General features: G+C 42.7%; 1 protein-coding gene and 2 non-coding genes across 5 annotated transcripts; all 3 read left to right on the plus strand.

Annotated features, from left to right (window-relative positions):
• Positions 1-433: 433 nt before the first annotated feature.
• KANSL2 (KAT8 regulatory NSL complex subunit 2) lies at positions 434-21,616 on the plus strand. Of its 3 annotated transcripts, none has more exons than XM_040341205.1 (10): positions 434-542; positions 1,334-1,583; positions 6,171-6,349; positions 8,083-8,200; positions 14,930-15,093; positions 16,804-16,970; positions 17,215-17,311; positions 20,463-20,716; positions 20,796-20,951; positions 21,270-21,616. In XM_040341205.1, exons 2-10 carry the CDS (start codon positions 1,336-1,338, stop codon positions 21,387-21,389), a joined length of 1,503 nt encoding a protein of 500 aa, XP_040197139.1. In that variant the 5' UTR covers positions 434-542; positions 1,334-1,335; the 3' UTR covers positions 21,390-21,616. The 3 variants fall into 3 exon arrangements, with proteins under 3 accessions (XP_040197139.1, XP_040197136.1, XP_040197138.1); XM_040341202.1 differs by having other exon boundaries at positions 435-542; positions 20,796-20,969; XM_040341204.1 differs by having other exon boundaries at positions 435-542; positions 8,086-8,200; positions 20,796-20,969.
• On the plus strand, positions 20,051-20,180 carry LOC120929789. The gene has a single exon (XR_005747488.1). It is a non-coding gene; the product is annotated as a small nucleolar RNA SNORA2/SNORA34 family (small nucleolar RNA).
• On the plus strand, positions 21,058-21,191 carry LOC120929788. Its single transcript, XR_005747487.1, has one exon. It is a non-coding gene; the product is annotated as a small nucleolar RNA SNORA2/SNORA34 family (small nucleolar RNA).
• Positions 21,617-23,423: the final 1,807 nt, after the last annotated feature.

Consider the following 23,423-nt stretch of genomic DNA (forward strand, 5'->3'; position numbering starts at 1 on the left):
GCCTCAAAAGCTCCTCTAAAGCACCACAAAAATGACCGACAATTTAGCGCTGCTTCAGTGTAAAAGGGGTCTAACTTGTAAACAAATGTCAGAAAAAGGCTTAGGCATTAAGAGGTTGGGGCTCCACAATTCACTGGTGTAATAAGAGATTTGCAGCCTGTGTTCTCATTCCACGTTTCCCATCACAAAAACGCCGCTAAAAACACTCAGAGGTAAATCTCAGGACTTATAACCCGTCCAGTGAGCCTCACACATTACAGCCACGTCTCTAGAATTCTAAAAAAACAAGTATGGCGGCCAAATGGCGAAAACTCAAGCATGGGAGAAGCGTCTCGGTCTGTGATTGGAGGGGGTTGAGGTCTCGCGATATCTAGTGATCGCTGCCATAGAACGGAGCGTCTCAAGCCCCAGCAAAGCATGTGACTGACTTTTTTCTTTTTCCGCACACGAGAGCCAATAAGGGCGCCCAGAGGCGTGCCCGGGCGGGAGATTACTGGGAACCCTCAGTGCTCTGTCTCAGTGTGTGGAGAGAGACCGGGCAGGTAAAATGGCGGCTTGGGGTTGATGAGTGCTGAGTCACTACAGCCTGTAGGGCTACGTGTAATAGGAGGGACCTTTTTTTTTTATTATTTATGTCGCTCCCTGGCTTTACATATAGAAAATTAACAGTGTAGGAAGAAATGCGCTTCTGTGTGTGCGCCACAGCCAGACGGAGTTTATATTACGCTGACTTGTGTCTGAGAAGAACATTGTAGCGCTGGGCCAGCACGAGTAGTACAAACCTATGTAGAGCCTTTGTGCTGGGATAGGAGAGGCGGTACTCTTACTCTTAGCTTTGTGTATATAACAATAAGGCCTCATGCACACAGGCTGTTTAAATTTCTCCTCAGCCTTTTACTCCTGGCAAGAAAAAGCAGCCTGAAACCTACCCAAAGCCACATATATTACACACACAATTGGGGGCGTCAAGCATTTATGGATTCTATTGGGCAGAATATTCTTAATGAGTGCTAAATGCACAGGTCTCATTTTATTTCTGAAAGCTCTCCTTAATGTGATGGTGTGTTTTTTTTTTGCCTGTTAATACTTCCATATGTACGTGGACACATGGGCTAACAGGGATGTCAGGTTCAGGCACAATAAAAAGGTTAGCGCCTGTAAAAGTGTTTTTTTTTTTTTTTTATTCTCCCTCAAGGGAAGGGGATGCAGTGAGGAGTATCTTAGTAGATGTTGGGGATGACTTGCATGTGTGTAGGCTGGCTCTATTATTGTGTGCCTGTTACAATTTTTTTTTTTTTTTTTTTACATATTTGTGTTTTGCTGTTGGCTTTAGAAATGAACAGAATTCGGATTCACGTATTGCCGAGCAGGGGGAGGCTGACCCCGGTGTCCAGGACCTATGAAGCCCTTTCCTGTGCCTACACACACCGTCCATGCTCCCAGCCACGCATCGAGGGCTATGAGTTCTGCATCAAACACATCCTGGAAGACAGGAACGCTCCCTACAAACAGTGCAGCTATGTTTCCAATAAGAACGGGAGACGCTGCACCGTGGCTGCTCCTAAACCTGACAAAAAGGATGGGTAAGATTTGCCTGTTTTTTTTTTTTTTCCCTTGATCTGAGTGTTTGGAAATGGAGACATTTATTATTACTACTACAGGTACTTATGACGCGGCATCAATTTAAGCAGTGCTTTACGTATTATACATTCAAATCAGTCCCTGCCCTCAAGCGGCTTACAATCTAAGGTCCCTTGCATTCATACATACACATACTAGGGCCAATTAACCTACCTGCATGTCTTTGGTGTGTGGGAGGAAATCGGTCACACGGGAGGACATGCATACTCCAGACAGGTAGTGCTGTGGTTGGCATTCAAATCTACAATCTTAGTGCTGCTAGGTGTAAGTGTTGACCACTATGCTGCCATGTTTACATGATGGAGGTCAAAACTTGGGGCCAGTACATACTGCCCTGGGACTATAGTGATCTGGTGGTAGAGGACAGTGTGATGGGGACCCCCCCTTTTTCAGTCATGGCGCTGTACTGCAGCATGGTGCATTCTGCTCCTGTACAGTGACACACAATCCTGTCCTGTTTGCTGCAATAAAATGCACCATGTCTGAATTTGATCAAATCTTAAGGGTGCATTGCAGTGTGATTAGGACACATAGAAAACATTTGTTTCCTGTATGTCCTAGCAGTAACTAACATTCTAGTGTGGAAAACTGTTGGTCACCTCAATATATGTGAACTGGCCTTAAGGGGCTACATTCACACTAGCAGCAAGAATCTGCAAAGCCTTGCATCAGAAATGATAGGGGACTGCATACAAGATAATGAGAGGCTATAAACAAAAAGGAATAGCATCCAAAAAGATTCTTCAATAATGAATAAGGTATATATCAAAAATATTAAACTTTATTTTAAAGAAAGATCCACATAAATTGTATCCTGACCTCCACCACTTTAAAGTTAAAAGTTGACAACGTTGTTATTAGGGCTGCAACTAACGATTTATTTTCATAATTGATTAGTTGGCCGATTATTATTTCGATTATTGTACAATTTAGTTAATATGTAAATAAAAAAGGCAATTTATTCTTAAATATCCATATGCAGTGGTAAATATAAATAACCAACTACAGTAAGAGGCCATGAATAAGCACTAACTAAGTGTGAAACGCGTCAGCTGTTTTTGATTCCTGCTGTGTATTTGCGGTGTTTGCTTATGTTCCTTCAATAAAGACAACTCAAGAGTTCGTTGGTGTGCGGCCGTCCATCCGTCTTTTGCTACTTTCCAACTACAGTAATTGTAATGCCTTCTATTACCTCCACTTTCTCTGGGTTCAGATGCTGATTTTTATTTAATTTTTTAAACAAACTTGTTATACTTACCTGCTCTGTGTAATGGTTTTGCACAGAGCAGCCCAGATCCTTCACTTCTGGGGTCCCTCACCGATGCTTTTGGCTCCTCCTGCCTTCAGAGTGCCTCAATAGCAAGCTGCAAAGTATATAGCAAGGTAAAAAAAACTTCTGCCTTTAGAACCACTCACTTCCAGGACTACATGTCCCATGAGGCATTGCTCCTCACACTTTCACATTCACAAATTCTCAGGCACTTAGTGACATGTATGGATGGTGCACTGTATTTCCTGATATGTAATCAAATAATGCATACTATATGCAAGCCAGCTAATCAACTGGCTGTTGACAACTATTTTCATAATCGATTAGTTGTTTCGGCCCTAGTTGTCATAACACAGGTGGCTAACACACACACACTCGGCTCTCATACTGTCTGATAGTAGATTTATTAAGCTGGCTAAAATATTCACCTACTGTAGGTGGAAATTTGTTGTAGCAACACTGAGTGTGCTAATCGCTAAAGAACTCGGTAAAAGACAATGACATGCTGACGGTATTTGTTCACAAGGCAATTGCTTGGTGTGGCTGGATACACACAATGTGTCTAGCCATAAGGCAGACACAATTTAGTTGAGTTATGTTAGTTTTATCTAAAACCTATTTACTGAAAGTTGCTAATTTTTTATTTTCCTGTAATCCTCTGGAATGTGGCTCTAAGACCAGGAGAGGGAGGGTCAGCATTTGTGCTAATTGCACCTTTGCTGCATTGGGTTGTCGGTCTTGCAGCACTCAGGCTGGGTTCACACTATACTACACGACTTTCATCCTACTTTGCTCTGCGACATTGGTCCTACATCCATCCGCCTTTCATGAACAGGATACTACTGTGATCCGACTTTGCCCTGCGACTTGAAGTCCGACTTTCAATGAGCGGGGATCCGCCCCCAGATACCGGCCCCCCACCCTAGGTGAATGAGTATGGGGTACATCGTAGCCCTACCCATTCACCTGGAGGAAAAGTGTAAAAAAAAATAAACCCATTACACAGGATTTTTAATTATTTTATTAGTCAGCTCCGGGGGTCTTCTTCCGACTTCTCCGCTCTCCCGGGGTCTCCATTCGTCTGCTCTCTTCTTGTTCTTCTCCTGCTCTCTGGTGCCTTCTGCCAGGCTGCGCCGCTGCTATCTTCTTTGTAGCTCTCTTACTAGCGGCGGCCAGCCCGTTCTTCCGTCGCCGCCTTCTTCTTCTCTCCTTTTCTTCCGGTGTTGACTCTACGCTCCCTCCCGCTGTAATGCCGGGTGCACGGCGATTTATATAGGCCTCTTATGACGTCAGTCTCAGCATGCTCCGGGTGGGGACGTCCCATAGAGATGGCCGGATGGTCACCAGTCATCTCTATGACCGTAACGTTGTGCCCGGGTACCCGGAAGTAAACAAAGCTGCAATCGCTGCTGTCCGCATGAGATCGAATAATTTTTTTTTTCCCCCGGTTCCCAGAGGCTCGCGCCCTGAAGCGAACACGCATGCATGGGACGCCCACATATGTAAACTTCATTCAAATCACACATGAGGTATCGCCGGTTTGCGAGTGTCTCGCAAAATGAGCAGGATTCAAGCAAAAGCGGTGTGCAGTACCGCGTTTGGCCTGCAGTGGGGGGGCGCCGTTCGGTAATGCTTGGAAATACTCTAGTTCCTGAGCCTTTCTGAGGTCAGCCGAGCTGTCCTCCGGTCTTTCTGTGTGTTTCGATGCTCTCTGGTGCTCCCCACCTCTGGCCACATGGGGTATTGCATGTCAATGTGGAACAAATTTTCGTTTTCAATGAGGAAACTAGCTTTGATATGCGAGGACTTTGGATTACGAGCATTCTCCTGGAACGGATTAGCCGTGCTGCGAGTTGGCGCTATACGGCGCCTGCGCGCGCCATATAAAAATACAAAAATAGAGCGACAATTTTTTTATTTTTTTGCTAGAATAAATATCCACCAAAAACATATATAACATTTTTTTTTTCCCTCACTTTAGGCCGATACGTATTCTTCTTCTACCTATTTTTGGTAAAAAAAAATCACAATAGGCGTTTATCGATTGGTTTGCGCAAAATTTATAGCGTTTACAAAATATGGAATAGTTTTATTGCATTTTTATAAATTTTTTTTTACTACTAATGGCGGTGATCAGCGATTTTTTTTTTTTTTTTTTTTTTTTTTTTTTTTTTTTTTTTTTTTTTTTCGTGACTGCGACATTATGGCGGACACTTCGGACAATTTTGACACATTTTTGGGACCATTGTCATTTTCACAGCAAAAAATGCATTTAAATTGCATTCTTTATTGTGAAAATGACAGTTGCAGTTTGGGAGTTAACCACAGGGGGCTATATAAGGGATCACTCGATCGATCGATGCAGCGCCATAGTGAAGCACGGGGAAGCCGTGTTTACAAAAGGCTCTCCCCGTTCTTCAGCTCCGGGGAGCGATCGCGACGGAGCGGCTATAAACGAATAGCCGCGCCGTCGTCCCGGATCGCTCCCCGAGGCAATCTGACCGCCGCATGTAGCGGGGGGGTCCCGATCGGACCAGCGGAAAGGCGGGGACGTACCTGTACGTGCCATTCTGTGGACTTACATATACATGCGGCGGTCGCAAAGTGGTTAAAGAAGGCACTGTAAATGAAATAAAAATTGTGCCAATGTCGCATGAGATAAAAAAATAAAAGTATCGGCAAGTAATTGAAAAAAGTATCTGTACTTGTTCTCGGTCTTAAAGTGGTATCGGGACAACCCTAATCTTGACCCATTTTTGAGGGGAGTTCAGCCCCTGGGCATTTATAGAAAGCCAGTTAGGTGACGATGTAATGAATGAACACCCAACACCTTTTGGCTCAGTTGTGATCGTAGCATTTGCACGCGTACCGATACTTGTGTAAATGCTTAGTATCGTGCAACCCTATACCACCAAAAGGTCTAATTTTGTCCTGGGGGGGGGGGTGGCACGACGACAAGTTATAATCGCCTAGCTGCGCAAAGTAGTTGTAAAATGTACAGTTTTGCTAACATGTCAGTTTCTAAATTGTGTTCAGGCATTAACATTTGTTTTACCCTTCATCACTAAGGGGTTAACCAATCAAAACTTAATTTATTTTGCAGCTGTAGAAAATAATGGAGTGGAGAATTATTTTAAATAAATGGCTTTATATTTAGGCATTCATGGGCATTAAACATGATGCTAACAATTTAAAGTTAACACCTGCTGCAAAATGGATATCTAGTGGAATGTTGACATTACTGACATTACTATTGCAGAGTTTCATTCTGTGCTGAACATGCACGAAGAAATGCACTGGCTCTTCAGGCTCAAATGAAAAAGTCAAACACCGGGCCAACCAATGAATCTTTGCTGTACCAGTTGAGTTCCTATGCACGTGGCGAGCTGGGCACCCAAAACCAGGAAAGCAGCCGAAGCGAGTCAAGCCGGATACTTGGTATGTTACCCACATTTGTTGTAGTAATGATAATATGAAGATGGTGTCCTTATGTTCAGCTCATAATTTGCTCAGGTCTAGGCTACAGTATGGTAATGATTTTTCATGGGAAACAACCATACTTTGTATTACTAGCAAGATAGAAAAATATATGCTATGGGAGTTTTGACTTGATGACAAACTTCTTTGAAGTGTTACTAAACCCACAACAGTAAAATCAGTCTGTATATGCAGTAAAGCATGCTTGTTATACTCACTGTGGAACCTAAGGAGTTATTCTTTGTGTATAAAGGCTGTTTCCTGTCTCCTCTGATCTTCTAGGTCTCCAAAAAAATAACCTGATATTTACAGAGCCAGGGGAAAGGCTCTGTTTGGTGTGTATTGCTAGAGTCTCCCCCCCCCCCCCCCCCCCTCTTTTGGGAGAGTGCATGTGATCAGCACAGGGCCAATTGGCGCCATCCAGGGTCAGTGGTCCTGCGTTCTCGTAGGACAATCATGGGAGAATGAAAACGCCAACAAGCTCTAACCAGACACTCTTAGTCACAAGCTCTAACTGCTGAGAGAAGGTATTTGGCAGTCTATATATTTAATAAAAATTGCATTTCCATGTACTCTGGAGACCGGTATAGTGAATGCAGGGTCCTGGGTTTAGTAACACTTTAACCACTACTCGTCCGCGCTATAGCCGAATGACGGCTACAGCGCAGACCTCAATTTCCGGGAGGCCCTCAATAGACTGCCTCCCCTTTTGCCCCTGCAGGGTGTGCGCTTTGATCACCGAGTCAGACTCGGGTGATCGCAGATCCGAGTAAGGGGTCGGTCCCGGCCCCTTGCCACGTGATCAGCTGTCGGCCAATGACAGCTGATCACGTGATGTAAACAAAGCTTGGTAATTTTTTTCTCCCCATGCAGACGGAGTGAGGAGAAAAAAAGCCGATCACCAGCTTTTGTGTAACGGACATCGGTCCCCAGTGGAAGAGAGGCACATCCGCCTCATCAGTGCTGCCGATCAGTTGTGCCCATCAGTGCTGCCTCATCAGCGTACATTAATGTAGTAAAATTTTATAACAATAAAACACTTTTGTATAATTGATCAAATGCCACCAAAAAAAAATATTTGTGGGGGGGAAAAAATTATAAATTCATTTGGCTACTGTGTTGTATACTTGCAATTGTCATTCAAAGAGTGCTGAAAATTGGCCTGGACAGGAGGGGGGTTCAAGTGCCCAGTAAGCAAGTGGTTAAAGGGGTGCACATTAGAACTGGATTTTTTTAAAGGCTAAGTTCACAATTTTTTAGCATGTTACCCCCTGTATTTAGAGTGTAACAAGCTACACATTTTTAGTATGTTTAGTGAAATTCTAAAACTCATATTTAATGTCATCAAATTCTGCAATGATGCAGCCCTAGGGAGGTGTGTGTCTTACTGTTCAGTACCATGATTTTTCTTTTCCGGCTTGGTTTTTATTTATTTTTGTATTTTATTTTTTTACAGCAGTTGCATTTGGTTATGCTGGCTGTAGAAGGCACAGTTCAATAGGGAATATTATGCCACAAAATTGGTTCTAAGAAGTAGTTTTTTTTTTTATTTATTTTTTTTTCCATTTGTTTACTGCCTTAAACTGTCTTTTGCTGTGGTTTACAAATCGTACCATTTTAGCTATTGTGTTGGTTTGGTGATTGCAGTTGTAATATAAAAGTCTTATATTGGGAATCATTTTATTTTCATAAAGTAGACGAGGACAGCTGCAGTGATAGCGATCATGAGGCAGTCACTGTGGATCAGACATGGATGGGAGATCTCGACAGTGAAGCTGACAGCCTGGACAGCGATCAGGAGGACCCACTGAAGTAAGCAACTGTTAATAACATTATGAGAGTAGTCTTTACAGATTATCTGGTTACATTCAATTGCTTAACACACTATATATTAGACTACCAACCAAGGTTTTACTGTATTTACTTGGGTTGTCCTGATAGTATCGGGACCGATTCCGAGTTTTTTCGGCGGTACTCAGACGCCGATACCCCGCCCCGATACACAAATAGAATACTTGCCACCCCTCCCGGCCGACCGCTGCAACCGAAGCCGCAATCCGCCGCCGTTACGCCGCATCCCCGCTACCGCCGACTGTGTAATACGGGCGGGAACATTACAGCTTTGAATCGCTGTAATGATTTGCGCATAGACACTCCCCCTTGCTCGGGTGAACTGTCCAATCCCGAGCAAGGGGGAGTGTCTATACGCAGCGCGGGGCCAATCATTACAGCGATTCAAAGCTATAACGTTCCCGGCGTATTACACAGTCGGCGGCAGCGGGGATGCAGGTAAGTGGAACATGGCTGCATGGGGGGAGACGATGGATGGGGGGGGGGGAGACGATGGCTGGATGGGGGGGGGGGGAGCCGATGGCTGGATGGGGGGGGGGGGGGGACGATGGCTGGATGGGGGGGGGGGGGGGAGACGATGGCTGGATGGGGGGGGAGACATGGCTGGATGGGGGGGAGACATGGCTGGATACATGGCTGCATCTGTGGGGGGACATGGCTGCATTTGGGCACACATTTAAAAAAAGTATCGGTATTCGGTATCGGCGACTACTTGGGAAAAAAAGTATCGGTACTTGTACTCAGTCCTAAAAAAGTGGTATCGGGACAACCCTAGTATTTACCAAGCCTGCATAGTTAGCAGTGTGTGGTTTTTTTTTTTGTTTACCAGTATGTTTGGCAACACAATTTTACATCCCTATTTACTCACAGGTCAACTAGATGTTGCTGTCTCTTCTTTAAAGCAGTAGTAAACTGTTAAATAAAAATTAAACTGGTCTCCATGCAGGGTAATGTTATAATGTACTAGTGTGCACCGCATACTAGCACATTTTGGCACTTGCCTGTGAAACGGATCCCTCCAGCAATCACTATTGACTGGGAATCCATCTTTACCTGGTCTTCCCTGTTTGCATTTGTTTTGCCGAGCCACGATAACGTCACTCCCACGACTCAATGGATGGTATGTGCCTGCTTCACACTTTAAATATCTCAAATGGTGCACATTTTAGGAGATATTTACTGTACCTACAGGTAAGCCTTACCTCAAGTACAAAACAAAGGAAGTTTACTCCCACTTTAGGATCTAGCAACTGTGCTCATTCATGAGTGTTAATTTAGCCACTAAATGATTTAAAACACACTTCCCAATAAATATCCAAACATGAAAAAAAAATCAAGATGATATCCAACATCAATCCACTTAATTCACCACTGTGACATATATAGAATGTGAATCCACCACAATTGTAGATGAGCCTCTCACCTTACTGCCATGACCCCTGCATTACCAGTAGGACTCGCCATGCATTTTTTTTTCCCTCTGGGGATGAAGAAAACTGCTACTGTCTCCAGTGCTTCTTTCCAATCCCCCACAGCATGCATGGACAAAAAGCACACGGACCTAGTGCTCTGTTTAAAATTTCACTTATTTAAAGGAATAAGATATTACCCTTGCAAAGATGGCAGTACTAACCGTAAATTGCTTGTCTCTCATATGCAATCGGTCACTAAATGCAGAGATGGCTACAGGATCCCGTGGCCATCTCTGCATCTAGCGACTCCGTGCGGTGCACAAACCAGCGGCCGTACATAGGGCTCCAGTCTTAAGCCGTGTTCCTATAACACCGAAGTGAACTTTTTGTTTAATTGAAAGCAAAAAAAAAAAAAAAAAAAAAGTCAAATGCCAAGGATTCGCTTGGAGCCAATATCTCTTCTATATGGAAGGTACACATCCATCCCCATGGACAGCAAGCATATCTGATTTTTAGGGGTGTAACGGATCGTCATTGATCCGTGATCCGCACGGATCAATGACTTCGGATCGGCACACACGTGATCCGTGGCGTGCCGCGGGACTGCAGAGCAAAGCGGTAAAAAAACAAATTGAAATTGTCTCCGCTGTTTGCACACAGCCCCGCCTGCTCCTAACCACGCTGTGATAGACAGAATGCGTGTCCAATGCGCTGATGTGTTTTGTCTATTACAACGTGGGCTTAGGAGGAGGTGGGGCTGTGTACGAGCAGGAGTGGAGACGTTTAAACAAATACGGGCGGTGAGTTCAGTTGGTTTCTAGCAGAGACCATGTGCTGCTGCCGTCCATATGTTCCCCCCACACCTCTCCCTGCTGGCTCTGATAACCCCCCCCTCCCGTCCGTCCCTCCGTCCCCCCTCCAGCTGCAGCCCGTTCCCCCCCTCCCTCCCCCCAGCTGCCGTCCGTCCGTCCGTTCCCCCCCCTCCAGCTGCCTTCCGTCCGTTCGTTCCTCCTCCCCCAGCTGACAAGTCTCCTGTCCTTGCTGCAAATAGCACACAGTGAGATGGGTAAACTATGCTCTTCCCATCTCAACTGTGAGGACTGTTTTTGGAGCTGACAGGGTTAACAAAGAGAACCTGTCACCTTCAATTGCTATGACACAGGGAATTGTTTTCTCTTGTGTAATAGCAATAAAGTTAAATGTAAAAAAAAAAAATAAGAAATAATTCAATTAATAAAAAAAATATAATTAAAAAGTAAAGAAGAAGAAAAATATTAAAAATAAGAAAATTATACAAAAATTAAAAAAGTAAAAACGACAAGCTACAAAAAAAAAAGTGATAATGTAATAAAAAAAAAAAAAAAAGAAGAAACAAAAAAATATTTGAACTAACCGTGCCGCCCCTGCCATCCAACTGCTATTCTCTGGGGGGTGGTTCGGTTGGTGGGGAGGGGGTGCATTGCAAAACCTGGCCTTGGGGTGGCAGGGAAAGGAAATCCAGCTGGCTGCCCTCTCACTTCTTCCACCCTGGCGAGGCGGCAATTTGGGGCACAGTGAGGCGGCAATTTGGGGCACAGTGAGGCGGCAATTTGGGGCACAGTGAGGCGGCAATTTGGGGCACAGTGAGGCGGCAATTTGGGGCACAGGGTGGTGGCAATTTGGGGCACAGGGTGGTGGCAATTTGAGGCACAGGGAGGCGGCAAATTTTTTTTTTGCTGATCCGAAAAATGATCCGATCCGTGACTCCTGATCCGAGGAACGATCCGAACCGTGAGTTTTTTGATCCGTTGCACCCCTACTGATTTTTAAGTTGCCTCTCAGAAAATGTCACAAAATGCCTAGTCCAAAGTCTATTGCGTTTTTTGACTCAACCCAACCTGATGTTGGGTTGAGTCAAAAAACACAATAGGGTTGGTCATTAAAAAAATGCAAGAAGAATAAAAACATAGATGGTGTGAAATCTCAAATGAACAGAACCCCTTAAAATATCAACTCATCCAACTTAAACATAAAGTATCTCAGCAAAGTGAGTACACCCCTCACATTTTTTTGTAGATATTTTATTATATTTTCATGTGACAACTCTGAAGAAATTACACTTTACATTGTAGAAAAGTAGTGAGTGTACAGCTTGTATAACAGTGTAAATTAGCTGCCCCTCAATAACTCAACACACAGCCATTAACGTCTAAATTGCTGGCAACAAAAGTGAGTACACCCCTAAGTGAATGTCCAAATTGGGCGCAATTAGCCATTTTCCCTCCTTGGTGTCATGTAACTTGGTGTTAAAAGGTAGCAGGTGTGTTAAATTTTGTTTTATCGCTGTCGCGCTCTCATACTGGTCACTGGAAGCTCAACATCGCACCTCATGGCAGAACTGAGAATCTGATAGGGTTGTTGCTCTACATAAAAATGGCCTACCTAGGCTATAAGAAGATTACAAAGTCCCTGAAACTGAGCTGCAGCAAGGTGGCCAAGACCATACAGAGGTTTAACGGGACAGGTTCCACTCAGAACAGGCCTCGCCATGGTCGACAAGAGGTTGAGTGCGTGTGCTATCAAGAGGTTGTTTTGGGGAAATGGATGTATGAGTGCTGCCAGCATTGCTGAAGAGGTGGGAGGTCAGCCTGTCAGTGCTCAGACTATATGCCGCATCAAACTGGTCTGCATGGCTGTCGTTCCAGCAGGGTGCCTAATCTAAAGATGATGCATAAGAAAGCTGGCAAACAGTTTGCTGAAGACAAGCAGACTAAGGACATGGATTACTGGAACCACGTTCTGTGGTCTGATGAGACCAAAATAAACTTGTTTGGTTCAGATGGTGTCAAGCATGTGTGGTGGCAACCAGGTGAGGAGTACAAAGACCAGTCTGTCTTGCCTACAGTCAAGCATGGTGGTGGGGGTGGCATGGGCTGCATTAGTGTTGCCAGCACTGGGGAGCTACAGTTCATTGAGGGAACCATGAATGCCAACATGTGCTGTGACATACTAAAGCAGGGCTTGATCCCCCTCCCTTTGGAGACTGGGCCGCAGGGCAGTATTCCAACATAATGACCCCAACACGCCTCAAATGACCACTACCTTGCTAAAGAAGCTGAGGGTAAAGGCGATGGGCTGGTCAAGCATGTCTCCAGACCTAAACCCTATTGCGCATCTTTGGGGCATTCCTCAAACGGAAGGTGAAGGAGCGCAAGGTCTCTAACATCCACCAGCTCTGTGATGTCATCATGGAGGAGGGGAAGAGGACTCCAGTGGCAACCTGTGAAGCTCTGGTGAACTCCATGCCCAAGAGGATTAAGGCAGTTCTGGAAAATGATGGTTGCCACACTATATTGACACTTTGGACCCAATTTGGAAATGTTTTCACTTGGGGTGTACTCACTTTTGTTGCCAGCTGTTTAGATATTAATGGATGTATTGAGCTTTTTTTTTTGAAGGGACATCAAATTTACTGTTATACAAGCTGTAGTACACTCACTACTTTGCTACAAAGTGTAACTTCAGTGTTGTCACATAAAAAGATATAATATGACAAATGTGAGGGGGTGTTTGTGAGACGCTGTGTTTTTTTTTTTTTCTTTTGTTTAACCCAGCGGCTGAATGAAAAGTAAAAAATCTAATGTTGGTACTAGCTCCCCTGCTGTTCTACTGTGGTCTGACAGTGGAACAAACCCCCGCCACAACACTCTGGTTTGCGCTTTCAGCCAATGGAGCTGGTGGGCAGACTTTTTTTGGTCATGCCCCCCGTTCGGCCGGCTTCTGTTGAACTGACTGCAGTACACACAAGTCGAATGATGGATGGTTTTGTTTTGTGGGGATTTTTTTTTTTTTTTTAACTAACTGTTGCTACCCGACATTTTAGCCCAACAGCCGAGCCTGGTTTCTCATACTGACTGGCTATCTTGCTGGAGGATATGGGTTTCATCTTCCCATAAGACCCACTTGTTATCTAACCAGCTTGGCACTGCAGCTTTATAGGCAATGAACGTATGTCTGGGTAATCTTAAAGGATTCATTTCAGGGGAGCAGCATAAAAGAAAAGGGAGATTGGAAACACTTCTGAAATCATAAGCACTTAACCAATAGTGGATACATTGTTTACACTTACAAAGAGCATGAGAGCCGGTTCACACGGCTTTGGGGGCGACTTGCAAAATGACATCTGTATTGAAGTCAATGCAAGTCGCACTCAAAGTCTTACATCAACCTTTTTCTAAGTCGGAGCAACTTGCGTCGCTCCTATTAGAACGGTTCCATTGAATAGAGCGGACCGCGCCTTGTCAGGCGGCTGAGTCGCCTGACAGGTCGTCCCTGTGTGAACCGGCTCTAAGACTCTATAGCGAGTACAGGAATCTCCTTTGTGTTTTGTCTAGTTATAATGGATACATTTAATTCAGTGGTTGGTACTTCTGCCTACCGGCACTAGAGTCCTTGGTTTGACTCGCAACCACGACACTACCTGCCTACAGTATGCATGCTTTACGTGTGTCTAAGTGGGTTTCCTCCCACACTCCAAAGACATGTCTGTAGGTAAATTGGCCCTAGTATGCGTATGTATAAATGAGTTCGGGACCTTAAATTGTAAACTTCTTGTGGGCTGGGACTGATGTGAATATATGTAGAATGCTGCATAAATTGTCGGTGCAATAGAAGTGCCTATAAGATTTGTAAGCTCGCATGAGAAAGGCACTCCAAACCCACTTGTGTTTAATCGTAATGTAACCGTGTGATTTTCTTCATATTGTAAAGCAAATTTGCTCATATAAACATGCTTTGTATGAGACTTGACATTTTTATCTGTTCCTGGCTAAGTAGATAATTGCTTTTAAATAAGCAGGGCTTTTTTTCAGGGGGAACTTGGGGGAACTCGGTTCCACCACCTTTGGCTCAGACCCTTTGGTGCCTGCTCACCACAATCACTTGTAAACACAGAAGTCTGGTTTCTGTGTTTACAAGTGACAGCTCTGCACTCTGTATGTAACCCCCTCAATTCTGCACTGTATGTAATGCAATCCTGGTATTTAATACCCCTTTAAGACCCTTCTACTGTTTGTGAAATCTGAACGGGGTCGTGGTTGAGTTCCTGCACCTATTTTCTGAGAAAAAAAGCTCTGTAAATAAGTATTACTGGACCTTACTTTTAATGTCAGTTTGTGGTATCCTTGACTGTAGGACACTAGGGTGGGGTTTTTTTTTTTTTTTCCTTGGCTTTTTTTTCTTTCTTTTCCCTTTCCAACATATATTTAATGTAATCACTTTTTTTATCACTTTTCTATAGGCATGCTGGAGTGTACACGGCAGAGGAAGTCACACTCATAATGCGTGAAAAGCTAATACGTTTGCAGAGTCTCTATATTGACCAATTCAAGCGGCTACAACACTTATTAAAGGAAAAGAAAAGAAATTACTTGCACAGTGTTAAAGCTGAACATGAGGGTTTTGGTATGTGAAAATTTTACTCTTAAGCATGCACAAACTGAAGATGTATAAGCATTGCATTTGCCACCTTAACATAATGCTATATAATAAAGCAATGGCGTCTGGTTTTTCTTTTAGAACACTAAAATACAGGCCTGAACTACATTACTCTTTTGCGGTCTTAACCACTTGAAGACCAATCCACCCCCACCCTTCTTTTTTTTTTTATTGGCACTTTGTTCATGTTTAAATCGATATATTTTGCTATAAAATTTCTTAAACCCCCCCCCCAAACATTATTATTTGCCGAGACAAGGGAATAAAATAGCAATCGTTTTTTGCAGCGGTTCTTCAAATGTTCCCCCCCCCCAAGAGGTTGTACCGGGGTAATGACTGCATCACCCTGGTACTAAAAAAAAAAAAACTGCTACTTGATCCTGTTGTCTCGCCCCCGCTTTCCACAGCTTACCCGAGCTTTCCAGTCCCTCCAGAATGCCCAAGCGACCAGCTGGCTGGAGACCTGAACGATGCCGTAATCTACTTTGATCGGCTCTAGTTACCCGGAATTGATTTTGACCTCACTTCTGGTTTACGGAAGGCTTAAAGGTGCCAAATTTAAAAAAATTACAGTATTCAAAACGGCCCTCCATGAAGAGTACCTGTCACTGCCTATTACTGTCAAGGGATGCTTACATTCCTTGTGGAGGCAATAAAGGGTCAGTGTAGGCACGCAGAAGCAAATGCATTTGTACGTTGCGCCCGCAAAAGTAGTGTTCAAGCCACATCTGAGGTATCACCGTGATCATTACAGCAAGAATTCTTATGCAAGACATCCTCTAAACTGTAGAATTTTTTTCGCCATTTCATGTGCACAATTTTAAAACGTGACGTGTTTGGAATCTCTTTACTCAACTTAACATTTACATTCTACAAAAAAATTTAGGCTAACTTTACTGTTTAATTTGTGAAATTGTATTTTCGTCCAAAAAAATAATTGCATTGAAAGACTGCTATGCAAATAGTTGTAAAGCGCTGCTAAGCATTGTCATGTCACTCCGGTCCTCCAAGGCCATAGAGGTGATCAAAGGCGATCTAGTCCTTTATCACGTCTATGACCAGCCCGGCTGCACCATTGAATTATTTCTTGGGCGAGCCGGAGGAAACGGTAAGCCAGAGAAACCCCGGTTGGGGGAAGACTCTCCTACCTTCAAGTATTCCAGCAGGTCATGAGATGCTCGACCGCTTTTAAAAGGGACCCAGCCGCCGGCTGAAAATACAAAATTTATGGCTGATGGCTTCTGCCATAATTTCGGTACAGCACTTGCAAGCGGCTACTATCCAGCCATACTCATTCTTTTGTTGGAACACTGAAGATTACCATGAACTTGTGATGTGTTGGGAAAATCAGACTTTTGATTGTTTTTGCATTTCAAGTTAAATGTGCACTAAGCAGGCGTCTATGGCTCAACCCTTGTTTCAAATGAAGGAGAGCAATCGGTTTGGAAAATCAATTTTAAGAGTAGGGGGTGTGTGCAGAGGTTTTGGACTGCCTGTAGGTGTACAATTTTCTGACCTGACTAGTCGCCTGTCAACAATCATGGCTGTGGGCAGTATTGCATTCATAGTATTGTACATTTCAGTGTCTGACAAGATGCATATCGCACCTCCATGTATTGCTACTTTTTTACATTTGTAGTCTATTGTGGTCATTAAGTTTAACTTTTTTTTGTTTAGGGAGTAGTCTTCTTACTGGACCTGAAGGTCTGTCTCCAAAAGAACGTGAGAACCTTAAGAAACTAAAAGCGCTACGTAGATATAGAAAGAGATATGGGGTAGAAGCTCTTTTACATCGGCAGTTAAAAGAACGGCGTATATTGGCTACAGAAGGTGTATCGCAGCAGGTAGGTTGTTTTATTACAATGGAGCAGAGGTTAGAACTAGACCCAAGTCTGACCCCCACTCTGCATAATGTATGTTCTCATTGCATCGATCTAGATTTAATTCTGGTACTCTTGTTTTCTCCCATAACCCAATTTTAAAATTGCTAGTTCCTGCAGTATAGAGAGCCGTGGAATGTCTTTTGTAAGCAAATTGTGTATTTTTTCCATTGTGACATGTACATTTTTTTTACTTGTGATTTATCAGGGTCACACGACAAGATCCAGTCAACGTTGCCTGGCCTTTGTAGAGGATGTGCGCTGTTCAAACCCAAGCCTGCCTATGACTAGACACTGCCTTTCACGTATCCTTTTCTTTTTGAGTGTGCTGCATAAACTGTTGGCGATTATATAAATCAATATAATAAAGAGCTGTTGCATGAAGTCACCATAAAATCTGAAAATTGGCATTACTGAACAAAATGAGCTATACTTTACCAAGCAATTGTACATTACTGATCCATATACAGTGATGCCATGCGTTACAGCAATTCACATCAAAACATATGTGCTGAGGAGTGGGCAAGCATCCCCTCTGTGGTCATTCAAATTGGACCGAAGTCTATCTAACAATCGACTTCTGTCAGATGGGAATGCTGAAAAATGTTTCTCTGGCTGCAGTCGTTCAGTGTATTCTGACAGCAGAGTCCTGCAGTCGGAATGCAATAGCACAGTGGGAAGGCTTGAATGTGTGGACAGAGGAATTTGTTCATTTTGAATAATTGCTAGCCCAGAAGCTCAAACAACTTCTTTTTCTGCTGATCTGCACTTTCTACATTGCATTACACTATACATCACCCAGTCTCCTTGGGGAAAAACGGGACCCTTGTAGGACAAATCATTAGCACAAGAAGAAATTGCTGCTTGAGTGAGGATTTTTAGAATGAATGCAGCATCCTCCAGAGGTTAAAGCAAGGTGTTACTCGAATAAAGTCTTAAAACGTGCATTTTAAAGGACAAAGAATAAGAAATCTGATATTGAAAACAAAATACGGATCAGAAAGACTTGATCTGGGTAATTGAATATGACTACAGTCTAAGATCAAAATAATTTTTCAAAAGTCTGTCTTGATACAGGATACAAATTTGAAAGAACATCTGGAGTAAAGACTGATAAACAATACTGTGGGGAGTGAGAACCTATAGAATGGTGGATAGTCATCTGGGAAAAATCCAGACTGAAAGGTTTACGAAGGGAGAACTGGCTACCTGGTTCACCAAAGGTATCGCACACAAATGCCAATCCCTCATATGTGGGGAAAATCGTCTGACCTGCAGTTTTGGGTGTTAGAAATTGTAACCTAGAAAAAGTGATCTAGATTGGAGATTGCTTTAAAAAAAAAAAAAAAAGGCAGAGTGGATTTTCACCTCAGACACAATAAGACCAAATGGACTGAAATTAAGGTTTTATGTTTAGAGATAATTTGGAGGCATAGGTACTCTTTATGAGCTTCCTGATTTTAGTAGAGCTTAAAATGTGTACAAAAGTTAAACCGGAATTGTAGATGTAAAGCGATTGTAGAAATTTAAGTAATCTCCATAGGGCACCAAAGCACAATATACTAGGTTTCCTATAGAGCATATTGATGTCAATCACTCAAACGTGATGTCGCGCCATGACGTCAAACGTAAATATGCATCATGATGCAAATATACATCTTGGCTAAGGAGAGGGGGAGAGAGGGAGAGAAAGGGGGGAACCTATAAATGGTGGAGCTATTTTAATAATCTTTCATTTTGAGCACTTGAACAGAGCTTTTTAAATAAAAAAAAAATATATATATATATATAGCATGATGCTGCAAGCTCGTTTGTGAAGCATTTTTGCACTTAAAGTAACATACAGCTTGGGGATAAAATCGGGTTGGAAATGGCTGTGGCATGTCAGGCTTTAGGAAGGTCAGCCAACCCTATAGTAGCCACTGACTAATGCTCACCATACACTATACAAAAAAAATTGGCCGAAATTCGGTCCTTTAGATCGTTAATTTTTCAGCCAGGAAATAGGCGCAAAATCATTGTTTGGACGTTTTTGACCTTAAACGAAGGACAAGTTTGGAAATTTCCTGCCGAACGATACATTTTTGTATAGTGTATGGCCAGCATAAGTCGGTGCCTGTAGCCTGTTAAGGGATATTGCAAACAGTGATTTATCCCCCTTTTGTACAAAGTGAGAACTGCTCGCCACATATGGAGGTATCTTTCTCTTCCAGCATCTAAATGTAACCTGTTGGACAATTGTAATGATTAACCCATGGATGGGATATCTCCCTTTTTTTATATTTAAGACTATATTTGCCACCCAAAGGGTCTTGGCACATCCCTTCAAGTAGAATAGACATGGTTTTGGGAAAGATAAGTGCCTTCCAAAAAAAAGGAAGGAAATGTATTTGAAATACCAGCACTACTCTAAAAGAATGTGAATATGGAGATCTATTTTAGATTGTAAGCTCCTTGAGGGCAAGGATTGATGTGAATGTATAATGCATATATAGCATTGTCAAGGTATGCAGCACTTTACATAAGTACCTGAAATAAATAATAAAATCAATAAGTCTTGTATGCATTAGAGCCCATAAACTTCAGCACCATCTATTGGCTAAAGGGGCACATGGTTATTTTTTATTTTTTTGTATGCTGTATTTCTTTTTTTGGGTCCAAATGGAAATGAAGATGCTGAATTATCAATGGTTTTCACGGACTGCACTTTCCCCACAGCCACCTAATGGGATTTGGGCATTCAGGATATATATTCAAAGGGAAACTACAATCCTTTTCATCTTGGGTTTCCCTTTCACATTTATATCCAAGAACTATTTGTGTATGTGTGTACAGGTCCATGGACTTTTTATTTTTGTCTCCTCTCAATGTTGGCTGAATCCAGTAGACACCATAGATCCCTTACGAACTTGGTTGTAAACTGGGAGAACGGTATCCTGTTATACACTGACCTGTCAAATGTTTATGCAGTACTGTAAAACTTGTAAGTAATTTTTAATGGAGACACAAATGTCACCTTTCCAACCAAAGTCTTTTGTGGGACAATGGCCCTGAATCAAGGCTGGCAGCTTGTGGCTGTGAGTTTCAAACAGGAGCCTATAGAAATTCTTCCTATGGTCTGTTGGTTGTGCTAATATACTTAAGGCTCAGCCTATTCAGATGGAAGAAACAAAATGTTGGCTACATTTCTTCCCTTTATGCTTTCCGGAGCCGATACTTAAAATTAGCCCTGAGACCCCCCAAGCCAGTAGGCAGAGCTCCCAAACTTGTGCAATGCTGACTTCATCAACCTGTAGCAAAGTCCCTTATTTTTCTGATCAGTGTGGTTTTACGTTTCAGGCACCTGATGTATTTGCTCAAAGGAATGAATAGTGTTTCTAGGGTATCTGTTTTTATCCCCCATGTCTATATAGTTTTCCAATGTTTTTGTAATTTCTTTAACCTCATTCTGGGCAGATATTTGTCAGGATAGCAATCAGGTCCTTTTTAAGATGTGTGCAGGCTCTGAAGAAGTTCCTTGTAACAAACCACTTCCAATTAGCCTATCCGAAGAACCTTGTTGCCCCTTACACTATCGGTTACCTTCTCCAATGTACAAGTCTGAGCCAGTGTTGCCTGCTCCAGAGCAGATGGATGTGTCTCCCATGGAGCTTTATTTGAGTACGGCTGAATTGCAGCCTACAGAAAACCTGCCTCTTGAATTTAGTGATGTGAGTTTCGTTCTGCAGTCTTCATATTCTCATTCTGATAATGGATCCAGATTCTTATAATTCTTTTTCCCTCTGCTAGGACCTTGATGTAGTAGGTGATGGAATGCAGTGTCCTCCATCTCCTCTGCTGTTTGACCCATCTGCAGACATGGCCATTTTAAGAACACCAATTGACATACTGGCTGATACAGAACGGAACAGTACAAGTCACTCTTTACGCACATCGGAGTCACTGGTGCGTTCTATCGGACAGGTATATGTTGTATCCTATACGTTTATAGGTCATTATGTAAATGAAAGTATAAATTTCCCACACATGTCACTGTGCTTGCTGAATTAACATTGCCCTAAATCAAGGCTGGTAGCTTACTGTAGCTTCTGGCTTCAAACAGGTGCATAAAATATCTTCTTCCTGTGGTCTGTTGGCTGTGAAATTTATTTTATGACCAAGCCTATTCAGTTGGAAGAAACAATTACATTTTTTAAAGGTTTTGAATTTTATATTGGAACAATGTACAGTAAGTTACTAAATATATTTCCTTATGTTCTTCAGAGTCGAGTCGCGTCACCAGAAGAGTCCCATATACAAATGACAGATCCAGTCAGTGATGATGCAATAAGGCAAACAATGTCCACAGCCAATGGCAATGCAGAAAGTGCCTCTTTCAGTTGAATTTTGCATGGGCATGATGTCATTATCAGAGTTTATTGAATACTTTTTCTACCTTCATATGATGACCAGATGGAACCACTTAGTAATGTTAAGCTCCATTTTGACAACTGTAGAGCATGATCACATCTGAAATGTCTGGAGGCCATTACTTTCAGCCACTGTACCGTTAAAGAATATTAACCTACCTATACATTCAAAAATAAAATGAGTGGTTCTTTTAGGAAGAATGTTTGTGGGTTTTTTCTTCTCCCCATTTCATATATGTTCATTATTAATTCAAATGTATTTCCCTCCCCGGAGCATACCAACTCTTGTAGCAGAGAAGGGTAGACCTGTTTATGAATTCACCTCTGCTGCATTTTGTACAAATCATTTAGCTTAATGGCATAATTAAAATATGCTGCTGATGAACCAACTAAAGCTAGTTATTCAAGAGTATAACTAAAAAAAAATACTTGAAAGATCCTGCATTAACACAAGCACTGATCAAATGCTGGCTTTTCCAGCAAGTCCTTTTGACAGACTGGCTTCTTTTTTTTTTTTTTTTTTAAGACAGTGGTACACATGTACTGAAAGCCGGCCAGTTGCAACTGCACCAATCCTAATGTTGAAGATGCTTAGACCTGAAGCATCAGTGGGCTCCTGAAAATAAGGTGATATCTGTCTTCTGGGAGTGCAATAAAACTGTCAGGTGCAAATAAGCGAATAGCCCAAGAGATGTCATCCACCTCCTTGGATGCCTTCACTTTTTACAAAGGAGCTAGATTCCTGAAATTCAACATTAACAATACATAGAGTACAGTTTCGTCGGGTAAGTGTATGCAATACCCAACATATTCAATAAATGTTGCACCAAATCTCTCAATAACCTACCAGGCTAAGTAGCATGTAACTTTGTTTAGCATGGCATAAGAAGAATGGAGAGTCCCCTTTGGAGCATAATGACTTTTGAAGCAGATGGTGCAATAGTAAGAAAAGAAAGGGGTGGTATGCATGTAATCTGGGTTTCCTGCAAGGAGTTTCTATCATGCCTATCTTGGAGTTTCTGAAGTATGGGGCATCCTGAATCATGTGCAAGCCCTAAATATCCCAGTATTAAAAAGATTAAGTAAACTGTCCAGTAGAACAACGTCCGCTGCAGCATTCTTCCCTATGATTGGCTGATGCCAAAAGTGTTTCCATTTGGGGAGTTTTGTTCACCATGGCGAACTAAAGTTTTATGGGTGGCGTAGCGGTTTGCTTCCGCTGTAACACCTTTGTAGTGTTCAGTAAATGATGTAGGGAACATTTGTAGCGTTTTTGATGACACAGGGATTGAACAAATGTTGGCATCTGGATGGTGAAGGAGAAGAGAGGGTTGCAGCTGAAGAGAGAAAGCTGATGTGGGAGAAAAAAAAAATCCCAGTAGTAGAATCACTTAATCCTGTGCTGTGCCCATCTGTAGTCTCTCTCACTGCCCTCCACCCTTCAATCAGGACAGATTGATCAGCCTAGTAAGGTATGGGCCATATTATCCACCTCTACAAGAAAGATGTCCCTGCATGTTAGGACATGATTGGAAGGAAGCCCATGGTTTAAAGAGGAACTGCAGGCTGCTCGCATAATTTGTTATAAAAACATATTTGCCATTCTGAAGCTTCACTCCAACCACTTTGCATAGTTCATATATGCTGTTATTCTGTACTTGCCAAATATTCTGCAGAAATCTCCCATTGAGTTTTTGGCTGCAACCTTTTTAACTGGGCAGGTGAAGCTGCTGCCTGTTCACTTCCTGGATTTACACATGCACACCCTGAGCTCTGCAGCCCTCATTGGACCTCTTGTGACTCATTCCCCTGCCTGGCAAACGCTCATGAGAGTGAGACAGAGCTGTGCACGATGTCGTAAGCCTAGGCTTTTTACCAGACAAGAAAAGAAGTGGGCTGTATAAGGTATTGGCAGAATATTTTTTTTGTACTATCCAAAGTTAAAACAAGGGCAGAAGATTTAATAGATATAAAAATGACTGAAGGTCTGATTTTTAAAGCAGAGTAG

This window comes from Rana temporaria, chromosome 2 (assembly GCF_905171775.1).
Source record: "Rana temporaria chromosome 2, aRanTem1.1, whole genome shotgun sequence".
Lineage (NCBI taxonomy): Eukaryota > Metazoa > Chordata > Amphibia > Anura > Ranidae > Rana > Rana temporaria.

Bases quoted from the DNA above. Each gene is read 5' to 3' on its own strand.
- KANSL2 (XM_040341202.1), top strand. From the start codon at position 1,336: ATGAACAGAATTCGGATTCACGTATTGCCGAGCAGGGGGAGGCTGACC. The intron at 1,584-6,170 runs GTAAGATTTGCC...TTACTATTGCAG, and splicing joins AAACCTGACAAAAAGGATGG to AGTTTCATTCTGTGCTGAAC. The intron at 8,201-14,929 runs GTAAGCAACTGT...ACTTTTCTATAG, and splicing joins GATCAGGAGGACCCACTGAA to GCATGCTGGAGTGTACACGG.